This window comes from Nycticebus coucang, chromosome 11 (genome assembly GCF_027406575.1).
Source record: "Nycticebus coucang isolate mNycCou1 chromosome 11, mNycCou1.pri, whole genome shotgun sequence".
In the NCBI taxonomy this organism is placed as follows: Eukaryota; Metazoa; Chordata; class Mammalia; order Primates; family Lorisidae; genus Nycticebus; species Nycticebus coucang.
Window position 1 is genome coordinate 108,786,960 of NC_069790.1, and position 15,241 is coordinate 108,802,200.

Consider the following 15,241-nt stretch of genomic DNA (forward strand, 5'->3'; position numbering starts at 1 on the left):
AAACGATACAACCTAATCGTCGTGTGTACCCTCATATTAATCTGAAATGAAAAACATTTTATTTATTTTTTTCTATTTTTACTTTATTTTTTTAATTTATTTATTTTTATTGTTAAATCATAGCTGTGTACATTAGTGCAATCAAGGGGTACATTGTGCGGGTTTCATATACAATCTGAATGGTTCCATCTACACCACATTTTTGCCTGGTATGGTGATTTTAATTTAAGCACACAAAATCATTCATCCCATTAGTTAATATCATCCATTTAAATTCTATGTAACATGCAAGTCTTTTTTTGTACTTGAACTTTTTGTGTATGTTTGTTTCTAGTTATGTAGATGTATGATCACATGGAGTTTAGACCATATTCTTTAAAAACATCTTGTATGTTACTGAAGGCTGAGAAACACTGACAGTGTGATTACTTTAAACTCTACTGAAAGAAATGGTTTGCGTGTAAAGGGTTCTACAACGTGGTACCTTTTCTCCCTCACCAAGCTTTTTATCTCTTCTCCCAGGACTCCTTCCCCAGACCACCCTCTTTCTGCACACCAGCACAGTGGCCTTTTCAAAGCTGAGAGCTGAGCGATCCACCGCACACCGCCATGCCCTGAGAAGGAGGTACTTCCACAGAGCCAAGAACTGGCTGGCTGTGGCTCACGTTTGACAGTCTGTCTTCTGCAATGTCAGCCCCAAAGCCCTGTCTGGATTATCCCTGCTGGTCCCTATGGAAGGCCTGGGGCAGATTTACAGGTGAGCTCACAGGTGACACTCCTCAGCACGGGCCCTGTCCCCTGTAGAGTGGCCACCTCCCACAGCACCAATTGATCAGTGGTGCTTTGGCACCTGCTAAGCTATAAGAAGTGGCCTCCCTGCTCCCCTTGCCAGCTGAAGAGCTGTTTCCTTAAATGATGCTGCCATTTTTGCTGGGCACCTCAGCTTTTCTGGGGTGCTCCCTCTGCCTGTGTGCTGGTGGCCTCGAGGTATGAAAGTGTAGCTGCACTCTGTGCACAAGTGGGTAACATTGCCCCATCCAGAGACATCACACAGTTTGTATTTACCTGGATGGATCTGGAGAAAATCAGTAAAGTATTTCAAGAATGGACAAGCAAGCATCCCATGTATTCGCACTAATTTGAAACTAGTAGATAAACAAGTACAGGCCCACGTAAGAGAAAAACACAACTAAATAAAGAAGGGCGGAGGGGAGTCTGTAAGCTCCCACCTGATGGTACAATGTACAGGTATATGGCACTTCTCCTGGGTGAAGGGCTCAACTGCAACTTGGATTTTACCTAACAAATGTAACCTAATTGTATGTACTCTCATATTAATCTGAAAAAAAAATTTCTCCATCCAGACTTCATTTAGATCAGTGGTTCTTAACCTGTGGGTCGCGACCCACAGGAACTACATTAAAACAAATGCGAACGATGCAGCCTAATCATGTGTACCCTCATATTAATCTGAAATGAAAAAAAAAATTTAAAAACCAAATTCCTGTATGGTTCCATCTACACCACATTTTTGCCTGGTATAGTGATTTTAATTTAAGCACACAAAATCATTCATCCCATTAGTTAATATCATCCATTTAAATTGCTGTGGCAGTATATGTGAAACTTGGTAAACGGTCTGTGAAGCTAGTGTATGATGCCCCATGATCATATCAATGTGCACAGCTATGATTTAATAAAAATAAATAAATAAATAAATTGCTGCGGCATTAGGAAGGTTGAGAACCACTGACTTCGATGCTACCAACGCCACACTACTCTTGCTCTAAATTCCTAAAGTATTTGAAAGTAAAACAGCCATTTCCATTTTTTACCAATTTTCCCTGTATACCTGCAACTATCTCCTACTTCCTCCCTGCCAGTGTCCTGCTCCTTGCCTGGTCTGTAGGTCATGGATGACCTAGAAAATAAATTCCACACAATACTTGGAATCACTCCTCCCATCCTGGTTACTCCCTTCCCGAGGATGAACGGTCTCCCAGGAAGTTCTACAGTCTCCCCTGAAAACAGATTCTAGGCCAGATATACCTAAAGCCCACTGACAGAATCCCTTAGGCTCAAATAGGAACCCTCCCACCCCCAGCTACAGGTGCAAAGTGCCTCAAGTTTGGAAGAAGAACCATTTATGTCTGGCTGGAGAAAGCGGGGAAGGCTTTGCATTCACCAACCGCACAGCACTTTACTTGGCATTCATGGACACGTCTTTCCAAACTGAAAGATAATTATATTGTGAATCCACTGCAAATGAAAATGGTTGTTTAATGGTCCCTGATTTCTAACAGTTTATAACCCAACTCTTTAAGACGAGCAAACATGTGGTTTAAAATACATAGTTTTAGTTTGAAATTTTGGCGGAAAGCAACAGTGATAATAACGTGGTTGTTTGCTGTTGCTTCTCCCACTTGGGTTGGAGAAAGTAAAGGGAACGGATGGTGGAAATGACAGCACTCCAACGGCCCCCACCCATCAGCAACCAAGTATTTCACCAGGGGAAGGTGGATTAACTCATTCATCCAAAAAACCTGAATAGCTTTCTATGATCCAGTAGCGCTCGGGAAATTTATACACATTCATACAACACAAAGGGGAAGAAAATTAACAATGACAGAGGATTGCACGTCCATTGGTTGAGCTGTAAGAACTGGATATACCAAAATACTGAGTAACTGTCTCAAAGTCACACAACTAGTAGGTAGGAGACCTAAGGTGTACACCATGGCTTTTGTACTTCCCAACACAGTACAACGTGGTACCCTGGTCAAGAACCTAATAAATCAAATAACAAAACATATCTTAGTTAAGTAGATTTTTCTTAAACCCAGTGATGTTAACATCTTACTGATGACAGCCCCACCAAGAGATATGTCTACTGTCAGAAAAGAAACTGTTACTGTTAAAAGTTATTAAACTGCAGGTGGGAGAGCCACAATAAAACCCATGCCAACGGCAATGAGTTCATGCTAAAATGTCAGTAATACTGATACAAACAGAACTATAACGGCAAGTAAACTTTTCACGGTACATCTCTGGATATACCACAGATAAAATGCAGCTAATGGATAAAAGACTTTGCAGGTCTTCCTCACCTGACTTCAGGCATCAGGAAGTCAAACCCAGGCTTTATTTGGAAAAATGAAAAAATATCAGCCCTGTCAGACACCAAACAAGCTGATGAGATGGCTTTGGCACTGCTAAGCTGGTGCACGTGCCCTGGACTTAGATGGAAGCACTGCTCCTGTGCGCCTTTCATCAGGTTACTCCCATTCTGAGCGCAGGCAGCTAATCAAAATGAATCCCCCTGACCACGTCAGCTAATAGATTAACTTGACATTTCCCCCTCCTGGGCCCTGCTGGGTTTATTGTAGCAAATGCATCTTTGAAGGGGTGCTTCCTGTCTCCTTTTAGATGACAGGTGAAACCAGTCCTTTCTCTGGCAAAGCCTGTGACTTCATAAGTGATATGCCGGTTTGAGATGAAGTGGCACTTTCTCTGAGGCCACAGAGAAGACAGCTACCACTGCCTGAAGCCTCGGGAGCCAGGAAGACAGCTCTTACCCTGCTTGCGTGAAGGGCTGCATGGAGAAAAGGCGGCCAGCAGATAAAATAGGAAAGTTATCTTAAAACTAAAAGCTATAAAAAGTCAACCATAAGACACACCCAATGGTGCCTTCAAAGCTCAATATAAACTTTCTTTTTATTACTGTATTTTAAACCATCAGTGATCACAGCTAATTATGGCTTATTCTTGGGCTTCTGGGAGCAAAATCTTAATTTAGAGAGAAGAATACTCTTCGCATACATTTATATCTGGGCCAAGAGATTTTTCACAACTTGTTAAATTGTGTCCAGCACTTGATTGAAAATGTAGATTCTGTCCTGTGGTGAGATGTAAAAATAAACGTAGTGGCTATCCTCATACAGTTGCTTGCAAAAGAGCAGTCGAAGGCAGCTGTCAGCCTGCTCCAAAATAAACCATCACCCTGGATCTGGGGAGGCATATCAAAGGAAATTGGGTAAAACATTCAAAAGCATCCGAGAGTGTGAGACGCAATCCTACGATAGCTGGGAAATGCATCAACAGCCTCATATGTTTTCTTTGTCTTCGATTTAATTTTGTTTTCTTCTTTTTCCTTTATTCACAGGAGAGAGAACAAGAGGGAGTGAGAAGAGTCATATGGCTATTGCATGTTAGACAGAGAACATTTGGGTATTCAATTTCCTACTGGAGTCTGAAACCAGAAGTCAGGAAAAACAATAAACTGATGCTTCCCGACTGCTTGCTGTGTTGGGAGCTTCAGGCCAGGTCCTCTGTGTAGACACACTTTCATCAGGCCCTGTAACATTTCTATTAAAAATTAAAATATTAAAAATAGAAATGTCTGGGCTACGGTGTATGTGTAAATATGTGTGTGTATATAAACCACTCCCTGGATAAATCAGCCTCCTTCAGTGAAGAAGGAACTTTTTCACATCCTTATGAAAGTACCTAGTGCAGTAATTTCCCAATTCCAAATCCTGAACTATTAGTGGGTTAGGAAATCAGATGAGTTGTTACTGGGGCTATTTTTTAATGAAACAGAATCAAATACAATATATTCTATCAGAGGGCATCACACACAGTAAATAACTATTAATTTGTGAAGCATTCACGTTAGTTAGGTGTATGATGCATACATAAGTCTGCCTGCTGTGACATTTATACCACATAAAATGTTAAAAGGTTATACAATCAAAAAGGTTGGGATGTTACTGATGCAGTGCACATAAGCAAATATACACACACACACACGAAAATATAAGGTAAGATCAGGTGGCCTCATAATGAAATAGATGAGCATCCCCAGCCTTCTGAGGCAAGATCCCACCCAAATCTCACTCTGCAGCCCACCCACGTCATCTGGAGTTAGTGTCTGGAAAGTTCTGACGCATAAGAGGAGGTGTCTAAAAGCCAAAAGCTATACCCCCAGGTCCTGGGATGGAGGGTGGAGAAGTGGTGGGATATAATGATAATAATTGCAAGTTTACATATTTCATAAGGACATTTAAGGGGAATCATGATCTCAAAGACTTTTAAAATGGGTCATATATAAAAAACAACTGCATCAGCCAAAATTCGTCAACTTTGAGTACATAAATACTATTTGTTTATGATCTTTTACTTAAGTTTTGAAGCCTAAATAACAAAAAAGAAAGAATGAATTGTCTCTTTTTTCTCTCTTAGTAATAGCAACATTGCAGGAGGTACATTTATTTTGCTAGGATCAAAGGGCTTTTGTAAAATACCATATTACCTATCAGCCCAGGAAGACACAAAAAAGATTGTTCTAAGAATGTTTTCTGGGGCTAGGGAATTTTGAACTTTACCACTGAATTAAACTAAAATGTCTTTTTAATCTCTCTGTGGAATTTAGTCTAGTGCCCAACAATCCTTCAAAGTTTGAAATATTTCCACATGAAAAGAAAGCTCCTACTCTTCACAGAAGTTAGAGATAATGGAGAAAAGAAAGGTGAATTAAACTAAGATAAAAGTCCACAGGGGAGTAACTTGGATCATTCATCAGATGTCCTCACATGGCTTCTCTGAGTAGGTCAGGGAACGGGCTCAGCCAGTTACCATCAGTCTATAATAGAGAAGAACTCACAAGCAGAGGCCATAGTAGTGATTAGGGAGTCAAGGCATAGTATCTGTGCTAATGGACACAGCTGTGTGGGCTAAACAAACAAATCAGGAGACCCAGAAGACAGTCGAAGCCCAGTAGACATGGGTGGAAAGACTGTTACCGGGAATCACAGATAGATTTTAAAGAATAAGTAGAGTTAGAAGGACTATAGCTAAAAGGAAGGTAAGAGAGGAAAATTGAAAAGTTCTTTTTTATGATAACAATAAAGATAAGGGTCAGGACAAGCATGTCCCTCACTTCTGTGGAGTCTGGGGAAAGAATACAAATGAAGCCACATGCCACACATCTTAGGGTTTCTCCTCACCCAACTCCCAACCAGGCAAACCCTGCCCCAACACCTGCTCCTTCCAGGGCCCTCTAAGGCGAGGTTTGAACTTAGAATTCTTGGACATCCCAGGCTTCCTTCCCACATGTGGTGGTTTGGACAGAACTGGTCTCAACTACAGCCTGCTCCCCTTCTCCTCGCTCCCGGGCTCTGCCACATGCAGCTGGGGAGAGACAGTCTCTTTGGGTCTTCTTTGGCCAGAGCTGCCAGGACAGAAAGTTCCCTGCACTGTTCTTCCATACTGGCCACTTTTCAGGGTTGTTTATGAAACTGGTAGGCTGGACAGATGAGGAAATGTCTCTCCCGCCTGCTATAAAGGCACTAGAGTCTCTAAGTTCAGGGCTCCTTGGCTGTGAGATAAATTCCCTGAGAACGTAGCATCTACCTGTCTCTATTCTGGCACTTGGCGGCAAGGAGAGCTGATGCTCACACCACCTGCTGTGCTGAGTAATAACGTCTGCAGTCCTCGACCCAGGAATTGCATGTCTTCTATAAACAAGACAAACTGGATCCCAGAACTGGCATGCTGTGAAAGACCTCATGCACACCCTGCCCTAGTTCAAACTCACACACGGCCATCACAGAGTGCTGTCTCTGGCCACCCCACCAGCTTCCAGGGTGCCACTGGTCACATGGTTGACATTTCAGAGAAAATATTTACAATGGAAGCCCACACAGGCCCTAGAAATGGACTAAAGCCCTTTGGATAAGGAATTCCAGAATCCATGGTCTAGAAGGGGCAGGGTCAGAGCTCCACATCCCCTTGGTCCTGCTGACTGCACAGAGGAGAGTCAGCATAGGGGCCTCTAAGACACTGGGTCCAAAGCAAGGACCCCAATACCCAGGTCTAAGTTGGCCCTTCCTGGGCAAGGTATGGTCTTTGGAGAAGAGAGAGGCATAGCAGCAATAGAAATCAGTATAAATATCTGCAAAGGTTATGTGGCTAAATGATAGTCCCCATTCTATCTTTAAATGTTGGGATGACTTTCACTTCACGGGGCCTCAGTTTCTCCTTCTATAAAATAAAACGTTCCCAGGCACAGTGTCTCACGCCTGTAATCCTAGCACTCTGGGAGGCCGAGGCAGATGGATCGCCTGAGCTCAGGAGTTCAAGACCAGCCTAAGCAAGAGTGGGACCCCATATCTATGAAAAATAGAAAAATTAGCCCAATAAATTGTGGCAGGTGCCTGTAGTCACAGCTACTTGGGAGGCAGAGGCAAGAAGATTGCTTGAGCCCAGGAGTTTGAGGTTGCTGTGAGCTATGATGCTATGGCACTCTACCCAAGGCAGCAGAGTGAGGCTCTGTCTCAAAAAAAAAAAACATAAAATAAAGTGACTAGCAGTTGAATAAAATAATCTCTATGGTGCATTTCAAGTCGAAGCTCCCGTGATTCTGCAAAGCTGTGCTGAAGGGGAAGGACTGTAGTGCACAGCCCCACAGAGGCATGAGAACAAAATAGGTGATGAGTGGAACAAACTGAGTCTCAAGCACCTAAAAGTGAGGGGCTGAGTGTGCATCACTTGTTCAGAAGAAAAGGATATAAGTGGAAGAAAAAGAACAGGGTTTCTCAGGGTCAAGATTGGTGGGGGGTGGGGGTGGGGCATCCAGGGAGCTCCCGGCTTGCAGAGATGAATGATCAACTTAGGAACTAAGCCAGGAGGACCTCCCAGCAGTCCCACCAGGCCTGGACCCTCATCAGTGCAAATGTATTTGCTGATTTTGAGCCTAGGAAGAAGGCACCCTGGGAAATCATCTCACGCCCATCTTACACATTTCTTGATGGTGTGCAATTAGTGGATCAGCTTAGCAAGAAGTGTGAAGGTGTTTTCACACCGTCTTGGCTCTGCTCTAAGAGGCTCAGCTCAGATAAAAGGTTTAGCTAGCTTTCACCTAGAAACTAACGATATTCTAAGTTGTTGCTGCTGAGTCTGGTACAAATGAAAAGATTCAGAATTGACTCACAATCCAAGCACAAATTCACCTCTGGATAGACCTCATTTTTTCTTTAATTTGGTCAATAATGAAACACCCCCTCACCTTTCCTGCCATGGCATGTCACATGAAACAATGTTCCGCATGGCTCCGACTCCATTTCTGGTGACCTCGGAGCCTGTTTGCTTATCAGAGTCATTTCTACTTCCTCCGTCCAGCTGCCTCCAAGGATATAAGATGGGAGGCATCAACAGGAACACAAACACAGCTGTGTGTTCATCCAGCCCAGCCCTGCACGTAGCTCAGACCCTGAGCTTCACACACACGGTATCATGTGAGCAAAGGGTCCAAAATTCTTCCTGGACCGTGTGCCCCACCGCCAGCTCCCTGGGGCTGGCTTTAGGGCAGGGCATTGACAGTGTTCACATTACAGTCGCTTTGGTTAGTGTGGTGTCAGCTCAGTAAGGGGAGGCCCTTGGCAGGAAGCAGAAGGAAAAGGGGGCAGAGGAGTTAAAGAAACTATAGGTTCACCTCCTGATTCGGCAGGAGAAGCTCTGCTCTTATGTATTTACCTCTCAAGCCAAAATACATGAAAAGCCTCTGGTCTCAAATAGGATAACCTTAGGAGCTCCCTGATAAAATCATCCATGGGAAGAAGAAGGACGACTCCATGGGACAACGGACTCTCAGCACCACACCAGCAGAGGCGGGACTTGAAGAGAGAGAAGAAATGGGAGGGGAACACACAGGGCCACTGGCAGGAACCGGAGTGGAGGCGCCCAACAGTCAAGGGGCAGAAGGGACAGAGCAGGGGAAGGAGCTGGCCGGAGGGAAAACAGCCATGGGTCTGCCCTGTTTTGTGAGTGAAATAAGCCAGACAGGGAAAGACAAACACTAGATGGGATCACTCTACATGGAATTAAAAAGAAAAAGTCAAACTCATAGAAGCTAGAGAGTAGAAGGGTGGTTGCCAGGGCTGAGTAGGGGGCAATGGGGTGATGTGAGTTAAAGGGGACGAGCTTTCAGTTGTAAGAGGAATACATTCCAGGGATCCAATGTGCAGCATGGTGACTACAGGTCAGGTAGTCACCATTACAGGTTAATAATCCTGTATTAAATACTCAAAATGTGATAAGAGAGTAGATCTTACACAGGACACAAGAAAGAAAAGAAGGAAGGGGGAAGGGAGGGAAAGAAGGAGGGAGGGAGGGAGGCTGAGTGTGGTGATAGATGCATTAATTAACTTGATTAAGGTAATCATTTCACCATGTGTGCATATAGTGCATCGTTTACACCGTAAAAATATATGTATGTTTTTCATCAACTATTCCTTAATAAAGCTGACAACACAACAAAATAAACAAAAACCTATCCCTTCCTTAATAGGTGGCTGTGATAGCCCTGGCCACAGAAACCCATTCAGGAAGGGTCAGATAACGCAAAGTAGATTTTTTAAAAATGGACATTCAAAGATTATGCAGAAATATATTTACCGATATGAAAATATGTCCAGAGTATTCCCTTAAAATGAAAATATTTCTTAACAAAGGAGTATGCACAATAAAATAATCCAAAATGTAAAGGTACCTCTGGATGAAAGGATCATATACATTTTTCTTTGCTAATTGTATTTTCTACATTTTTCATCAACAAGCATATATTGTGTATGTGTCTTCTTTTATATTTAAAACCATGATAAACACATAGGACTACATCAAATTACAAAGCTCCTGCAAATCCAAGGAAACAACAAAATGAAACAGGAGGAAATTATTTGCAAACCATATAAATTGTAAGGGATTAATATCCAAAATACATAAGAAAGGGAACTCATATAATCCAATAGTAAAAAACCAACTAATCCAATTTTAAAACAGTAAAAGAATCTTAACAGACATTTTTCCAAAGAAGACATGAAAATGGCCCAGGGGGATATGAAAAGGTACTCAGATAGTAATCATTGATGAAATGCAAATCAAAACCAGATGAGATATCACCTTGCACCTATTATGATGATTATTATCAAAAAGATAAACTATAATAAGTATTAGTGAGGATCTGGAGGAAAAGCAACCCTTTTACACTGTTGGTAGTAAAGTAATAAAATCATTACCAAAAACAGTGTGGAAGTTCCTCAAAAAATTAAAAATAGAACAACCATCTGACCCAGCAATCCCCCTGCTGGGTAGATACCCAAAGGCAATGAAATCAGCACCTCGTGGAGATACATATGCCCCTATGTTCATTAATCATGAAGAGTTTTACTTTAGAGAAATATTCTGCTAATAATCGAAGGAGAAGTGACTGAATGTGATAAAGCTGTTTCCAAGCTCATGATGTATGGATCCATCACAGGGATGACTACAAGTTGCTGATAATCAGATAACCAGTTTTTAAACTACTCCTGGTAGAAGAACACAGCAGAACCTATCAAGAATTCTTATCAAAAAACAAACACACAAGGTAGCCCACTGTGGATATGGGAGTGTGCTAAATGGCACCACAGAATGTTATGAGCAAACTGAGACCTCGGAAGACTCCACGGGACAACTGACTCGGTGCTTTACTAAGTAACAAGCAAAGAAATGAAACAGAACCTATGGGTAAAAAGATACCTAAGGGGCACATCAACCATTGGAACATATGGACCTTATCTGGATATCTGATTCACACGAACAAGCAGAAATAAATGTGTGAAAGAAAGACAGAGAGAGAGAGAAATAAACTAACACGCACAGCAGGCCCGGAGAGGGGAGGAGAGGCCCTGCCCCAGGCAAGTGACCTTGCTGGCCCTTCACCACTGCACAGCCCTGCTGTGCCTCTGCTGCCCCCAGGTGGCCAAGGGAAGGCCTGACACTGGTCCCCTTAGACCAAACCAAGACCCCAAATGCCACAATCATCTTCGATAGATTCCTCTTCTCCTTTGACCAACTTATGGTGAGGACCTGCCCCATGAACATGGGGCTTCCTTGAAAGCAAGTGAGAATGGCTGGATACAGACTGTGGCTGAGGACGCAGGATCCAGAGAACTAGAACCATCTCAAGAAATCCCCTCTGACGTGGTAAAGGTGGAGATGAAAAGATTGGGCACATAGGATTCAAGCTTCTCCATTTTTGTGATGCTTTACTAAGAATAATGTCTTCTACTTCCATCCAGGTTAATACGAAGAATGTAAAGTCTCCATTTTTTTTTTTTTAATAGCTGAATAGCATTCCACGGTATACATATACCTCCTATGTACTCAATTTTGGTATGAGGACAATTAATGACAATTAAGGTCATGGGGGGGGAGGAAAAGCAGAGAGAGGGAAGGAAGGAGAGGGGTGGGGCCTTGGTGTGTGCCACACCTTCTGGAGGCAAGACATGATTGCAAGAGGGACTTTACCTAACAAATACAATCAGTGTAACCTGGCTTAGTATACCCTCAATGAATCCCCAACAACAAAAAAAAAAAAAAAAGAAAGAAAAGATTAGTGGGCAAAGGCAGGCAGTGAAACCAGACCCTAAGGTGGTATCTGAAACCAACCCCTTTGCCTCAAGAGATTAAGGTAATGTCACACTGAGTTGGTGACGTTTCCTCCCTGTGGGCCATCTGTCTTACAGAGCACTTGAGGTGAACTGCCCTTCACCAGCTGCTGGAGCACATGTTCCCAGAAATTCAGTGGAATAACTCACGAGCCTATCAGCCTGCTGTGCGAGCAACAAACCATGAAGATCAGGAAGAGGAAGGCAAATTCATTGTTATTATCAAATGACATGCGCAGAGATTTAATTTGACCCTTTAATATTTGTGCAATTGTTATTAGGCATTAATGCTGACCGTTAAATGATTAATTAATACATGGCTTACCCACTAAGTCCATTTTCCTCTTCTGGATTTATTGGATCTATAATACTAAGGGTGACAGGATTCCCTGACTAAGGCATGACTTCCCGAGGGGAACACTTCATGTAGGCACACAAACACATTTCATTCTGGATGAAACTTGCCAATAATCTTAACCCCTTACCTTCATCCTCTCCTGCATACAACTCAGGCATACATCAATACACTCCTACCATATGAAGCCTTCAGAGCCAGACTGCCTGGGGTCACATGCAGCTTTAGCATGTTCTGTGTGACGCTGGGCAAATCACCTAACATTTCTCAGTCTTACCTACCTCCCCTATATAAGAGGATAATAATAGTACCACCTCATAGAGCTAAATGAGCTAATAGCTGTAAAGTACTTAAAACAGAGCTTTGCACCATAAGTGCTAGACAGGGGTATCTCATGTTTTTTCCTTTTTGCCATACATGAGAAGAACAAGACTTGTCTTGGGCTACACAGCAAATACACAAACACTAACAAAAGCTGATTAGCAACCCCACCCAAAAAAAACCCCAAAGGTCCATGCATACTTTTCATGATATCCAACACCACAGATATGCAAAAAAGTCCTCACAAAATCCCAAGTGGGCCACAGGTTGGACACCCCTCTGCTACAGGACTCTATTAACTCAGTCCCAAGTTATTTTTGTCAAAATGGTGGTAGGAAAGAGAATTGAAATGTAGTTAATCAATTTTAAAAGCTATTTTTAAAAACAAACTGATATTCTTTTTTGAACTTTAATAATAGACATCATATGCTACTAAAATTGCGTGATCATGAAGTAGCCAGGTTCTCCTTGTCCACCTCTAAAGTCACTTTCATAAAATCAGACTTATTGGACTCATTCTCCTCAAAGCCTCTTTTTTAACCCCCTCTTAATAGTCCTTGTAATGATGAGCCTCTTCGCGAGTCCTGTATCATTAAGGAAGCAGACAGTGCGCATGCGTGAGCCCATGTGCACACATGTGTATATGTGAGAGTGTGTGCATGCATGTGAGTACACATGTGTGTGATGTGTGTGCGCAGCAGGAACCTGTGAGTGGAGGCCAGGCGTCCTGAGCATCCTGGAACAACTACACTTCCAATGTGCTCTCCTCCACTTTCCTCCCAACTCCCTCCATGATTCTATTCCCTCTTTCCTCATCTCTGTTAGGCACCTCAGTTAACTCCCACTCCCGCAACACCCACCTATTGGTGTTCTCCAGAACCTCGACCTTCTTCCGAAGTTCTGAGTTCTCAGTTGAGCAAGACTCTACTCTATGAAGAAGAGAGAAAGAATAAAATTAGTCATTCTCAGTGAAACAAATGCAAAGCCAGGAGCTTGGGTGGAAGTTAGCAGGGATCAGGGAAAGACGGGGGGGAAGCTACTCCAGGGAGGTGTAGGAAAGAGCCTGGCTTGCTAGAGTTGTGAAGACGGATGAAGAGACTAAAGAAAAGTATAAAAATACAGGGGAGCAGAGTAACAAGTGTCTCCGTAATGAAAGATGGGACAACATATAAATGCCTCTTCGAGGGTGTTACCACCTCGTTTTCTTTCACCTCTTCTCTAATGCTCTCAATACACATCGTACTTCTTTCCTTCTACAGGACAGTTGATCTGGGTGCTACTGGACACTCTCCTGGCCAGAGGACCAATGAGAAGCCAAGGGGGACAAGCAGAAGGACAAGAACTTAGGACGAGGAACCCCAGTGCTGGAGCCTGCATGCCAAAGAGGCGGTGAAGAGATTCTCACAGAAAGAGCTTGGCCCTGAGTGCCTACAGAAACTGATGGAACAGCACGGGTCTACAGTTGTCCTGTGTGCCTGGGGGGAATGGTTCCAGAGCCCCTGACCACCTTCCCATGGATACCAAAATCTGTAAATGGTGTAGGAGGACCTATACACATTCTTCTGAAATCTTTACATTATCTCTAGATTTCTTATGATACCTAATACAATGTATTAATAAATTCTACATGAATCATTATTATACCATATTTTTTACTTATATAATTTTTATTGTTGCATTTTTTTCTGAATTTTTTTGATCCATGATTTATTGAATTCGGGTTGTGGAACTTCTGGATATGAAGAGCCAACCGTACTTAAAGCTAACTTGGCAGTACTTAGATCAGGTTATAGACAGAAATACTAAACTTTCAGCAGAAAACGTCTAGAACCAGCCAGGATCCACTGACCCACTTTTTACCCCAGATACACATGAAGGTTCATTTCTGGGTCTGAGACCTCATACCCATCTTAAAATGATACTAGTTTGTGAACTTGGGAGTTATCTTCTAGTGCTAATCTAAAATTGCTTTTAATGCATATTTTTCTAACGGCCCTCCCATATTCCAGGCTTTTCAGACAAAGAATGCTTTCAAGTAGTTTTACAAAAAGTCTCTCACCTATAGCATGAATTATCGCCAACCTGATGTATGTTGTTCCAGTGTGCTCTGTCTAGGGTGCGCGGGAGCATGGCCCGCGGGAACTAGTTAAGTAGCACTGCCCCTTTCTGCCAAAACAGTGCTTCTTCTCTGAGAAGTTCCAGGAATGTGCCGGAATGTTAATATTTGCACTAGTCTGAAAGGAAGCCTCCAAGGGATCCTTGGCTGGAAAATAGTGTGGTTCATGTGCCTAATAAGACTGAGTATTTTTCACTTCTTCCTGGGCTTATTAACTTCCCCTGCAAATAACCACTAGGTGGCAGGCAAGAGTTGATACATCAGCAGGCTTCTAAGGTGGCCAGAAGGAGGAAGTCACCTGTTTCTCACCAGCTCTTAGCACACTCACATTTTTCTGTTCACATTGCCCAAAAAACACGACAGTTTGTCATCAGGCTTACTTTTTCTCCAAGCTGTCCATGTACTCTTTCTTCTTTCTCCTACTTTCCTGGGCAGAAATCTGAGAGGTAAAAAGGAATAGAGAATGATTAATTTCCAGCTCTGTATGTGAGTGGAAGACAGGCGGCTATTAGTGCAGAAATCAGCAAAGTCCTGATCACCTTTGTGGCCATTTGCCATTTGCTTAATCTGCCAGCTCATCTACTAGTCACCTCTTCTGTCCTCTCTGGTTTCCACCAGCCTGTGCTTTCACCTACTTTCCACAAACTAGGCCCCTAATGGAAAGACACGGGACCACAGGCCAGTCCAGAGCATGTGGGTCACAGACATTGGTATTGTCTCAGATAAATGAGTTTAATTCTCTGGACCTCCGTTTGCTCAACTATGTATGTAAAATAAGACAGTTGGGCTTGGTCATGCAGCAACTCACTGCTGATTCTGCCCATGGATGAAGAGTGATCCTAATCACTTGCCTTCCTTGTCCCACCCCATCCCTCCCCACCCATCCTGGTCTGCCTAAGCCTACGTCACGCCCCTGGGCCTCAGCCATCCTGCTCAGCACCAAGAGGGCTACAACCAGCTTGC

General features: G+C 43.0%; 1 protein-coding gene across 1 annotated transcript in view; it reads right to left on the reverse strand.

The window, feature by feature from the left end:
- CREB3L2 (cAMP responsive element binding protein 3 like 2) overlaps positions 1–15,241 on the reverse strand; it is a 132,696-nt gene that overhangs the window by 11,552 nt on the left and 105,903 nt on the right. The window contains exons 7-8 of the mRNA XM_053608617.1: positions 14,659–14,717; positions 13,023–13,091 (exon numbers count right to left, since the gene is read on the reverse strand). Of these exons, the coding sequence (XP_053464592.1) occupies positions 13,023–13,091; positions 14,659–14,717 (128 nt within the window). The remainder of the gene's footprint in view (positions 1–13,022; positions 13,092–14,658; positions 14,718–15,241) is intronic.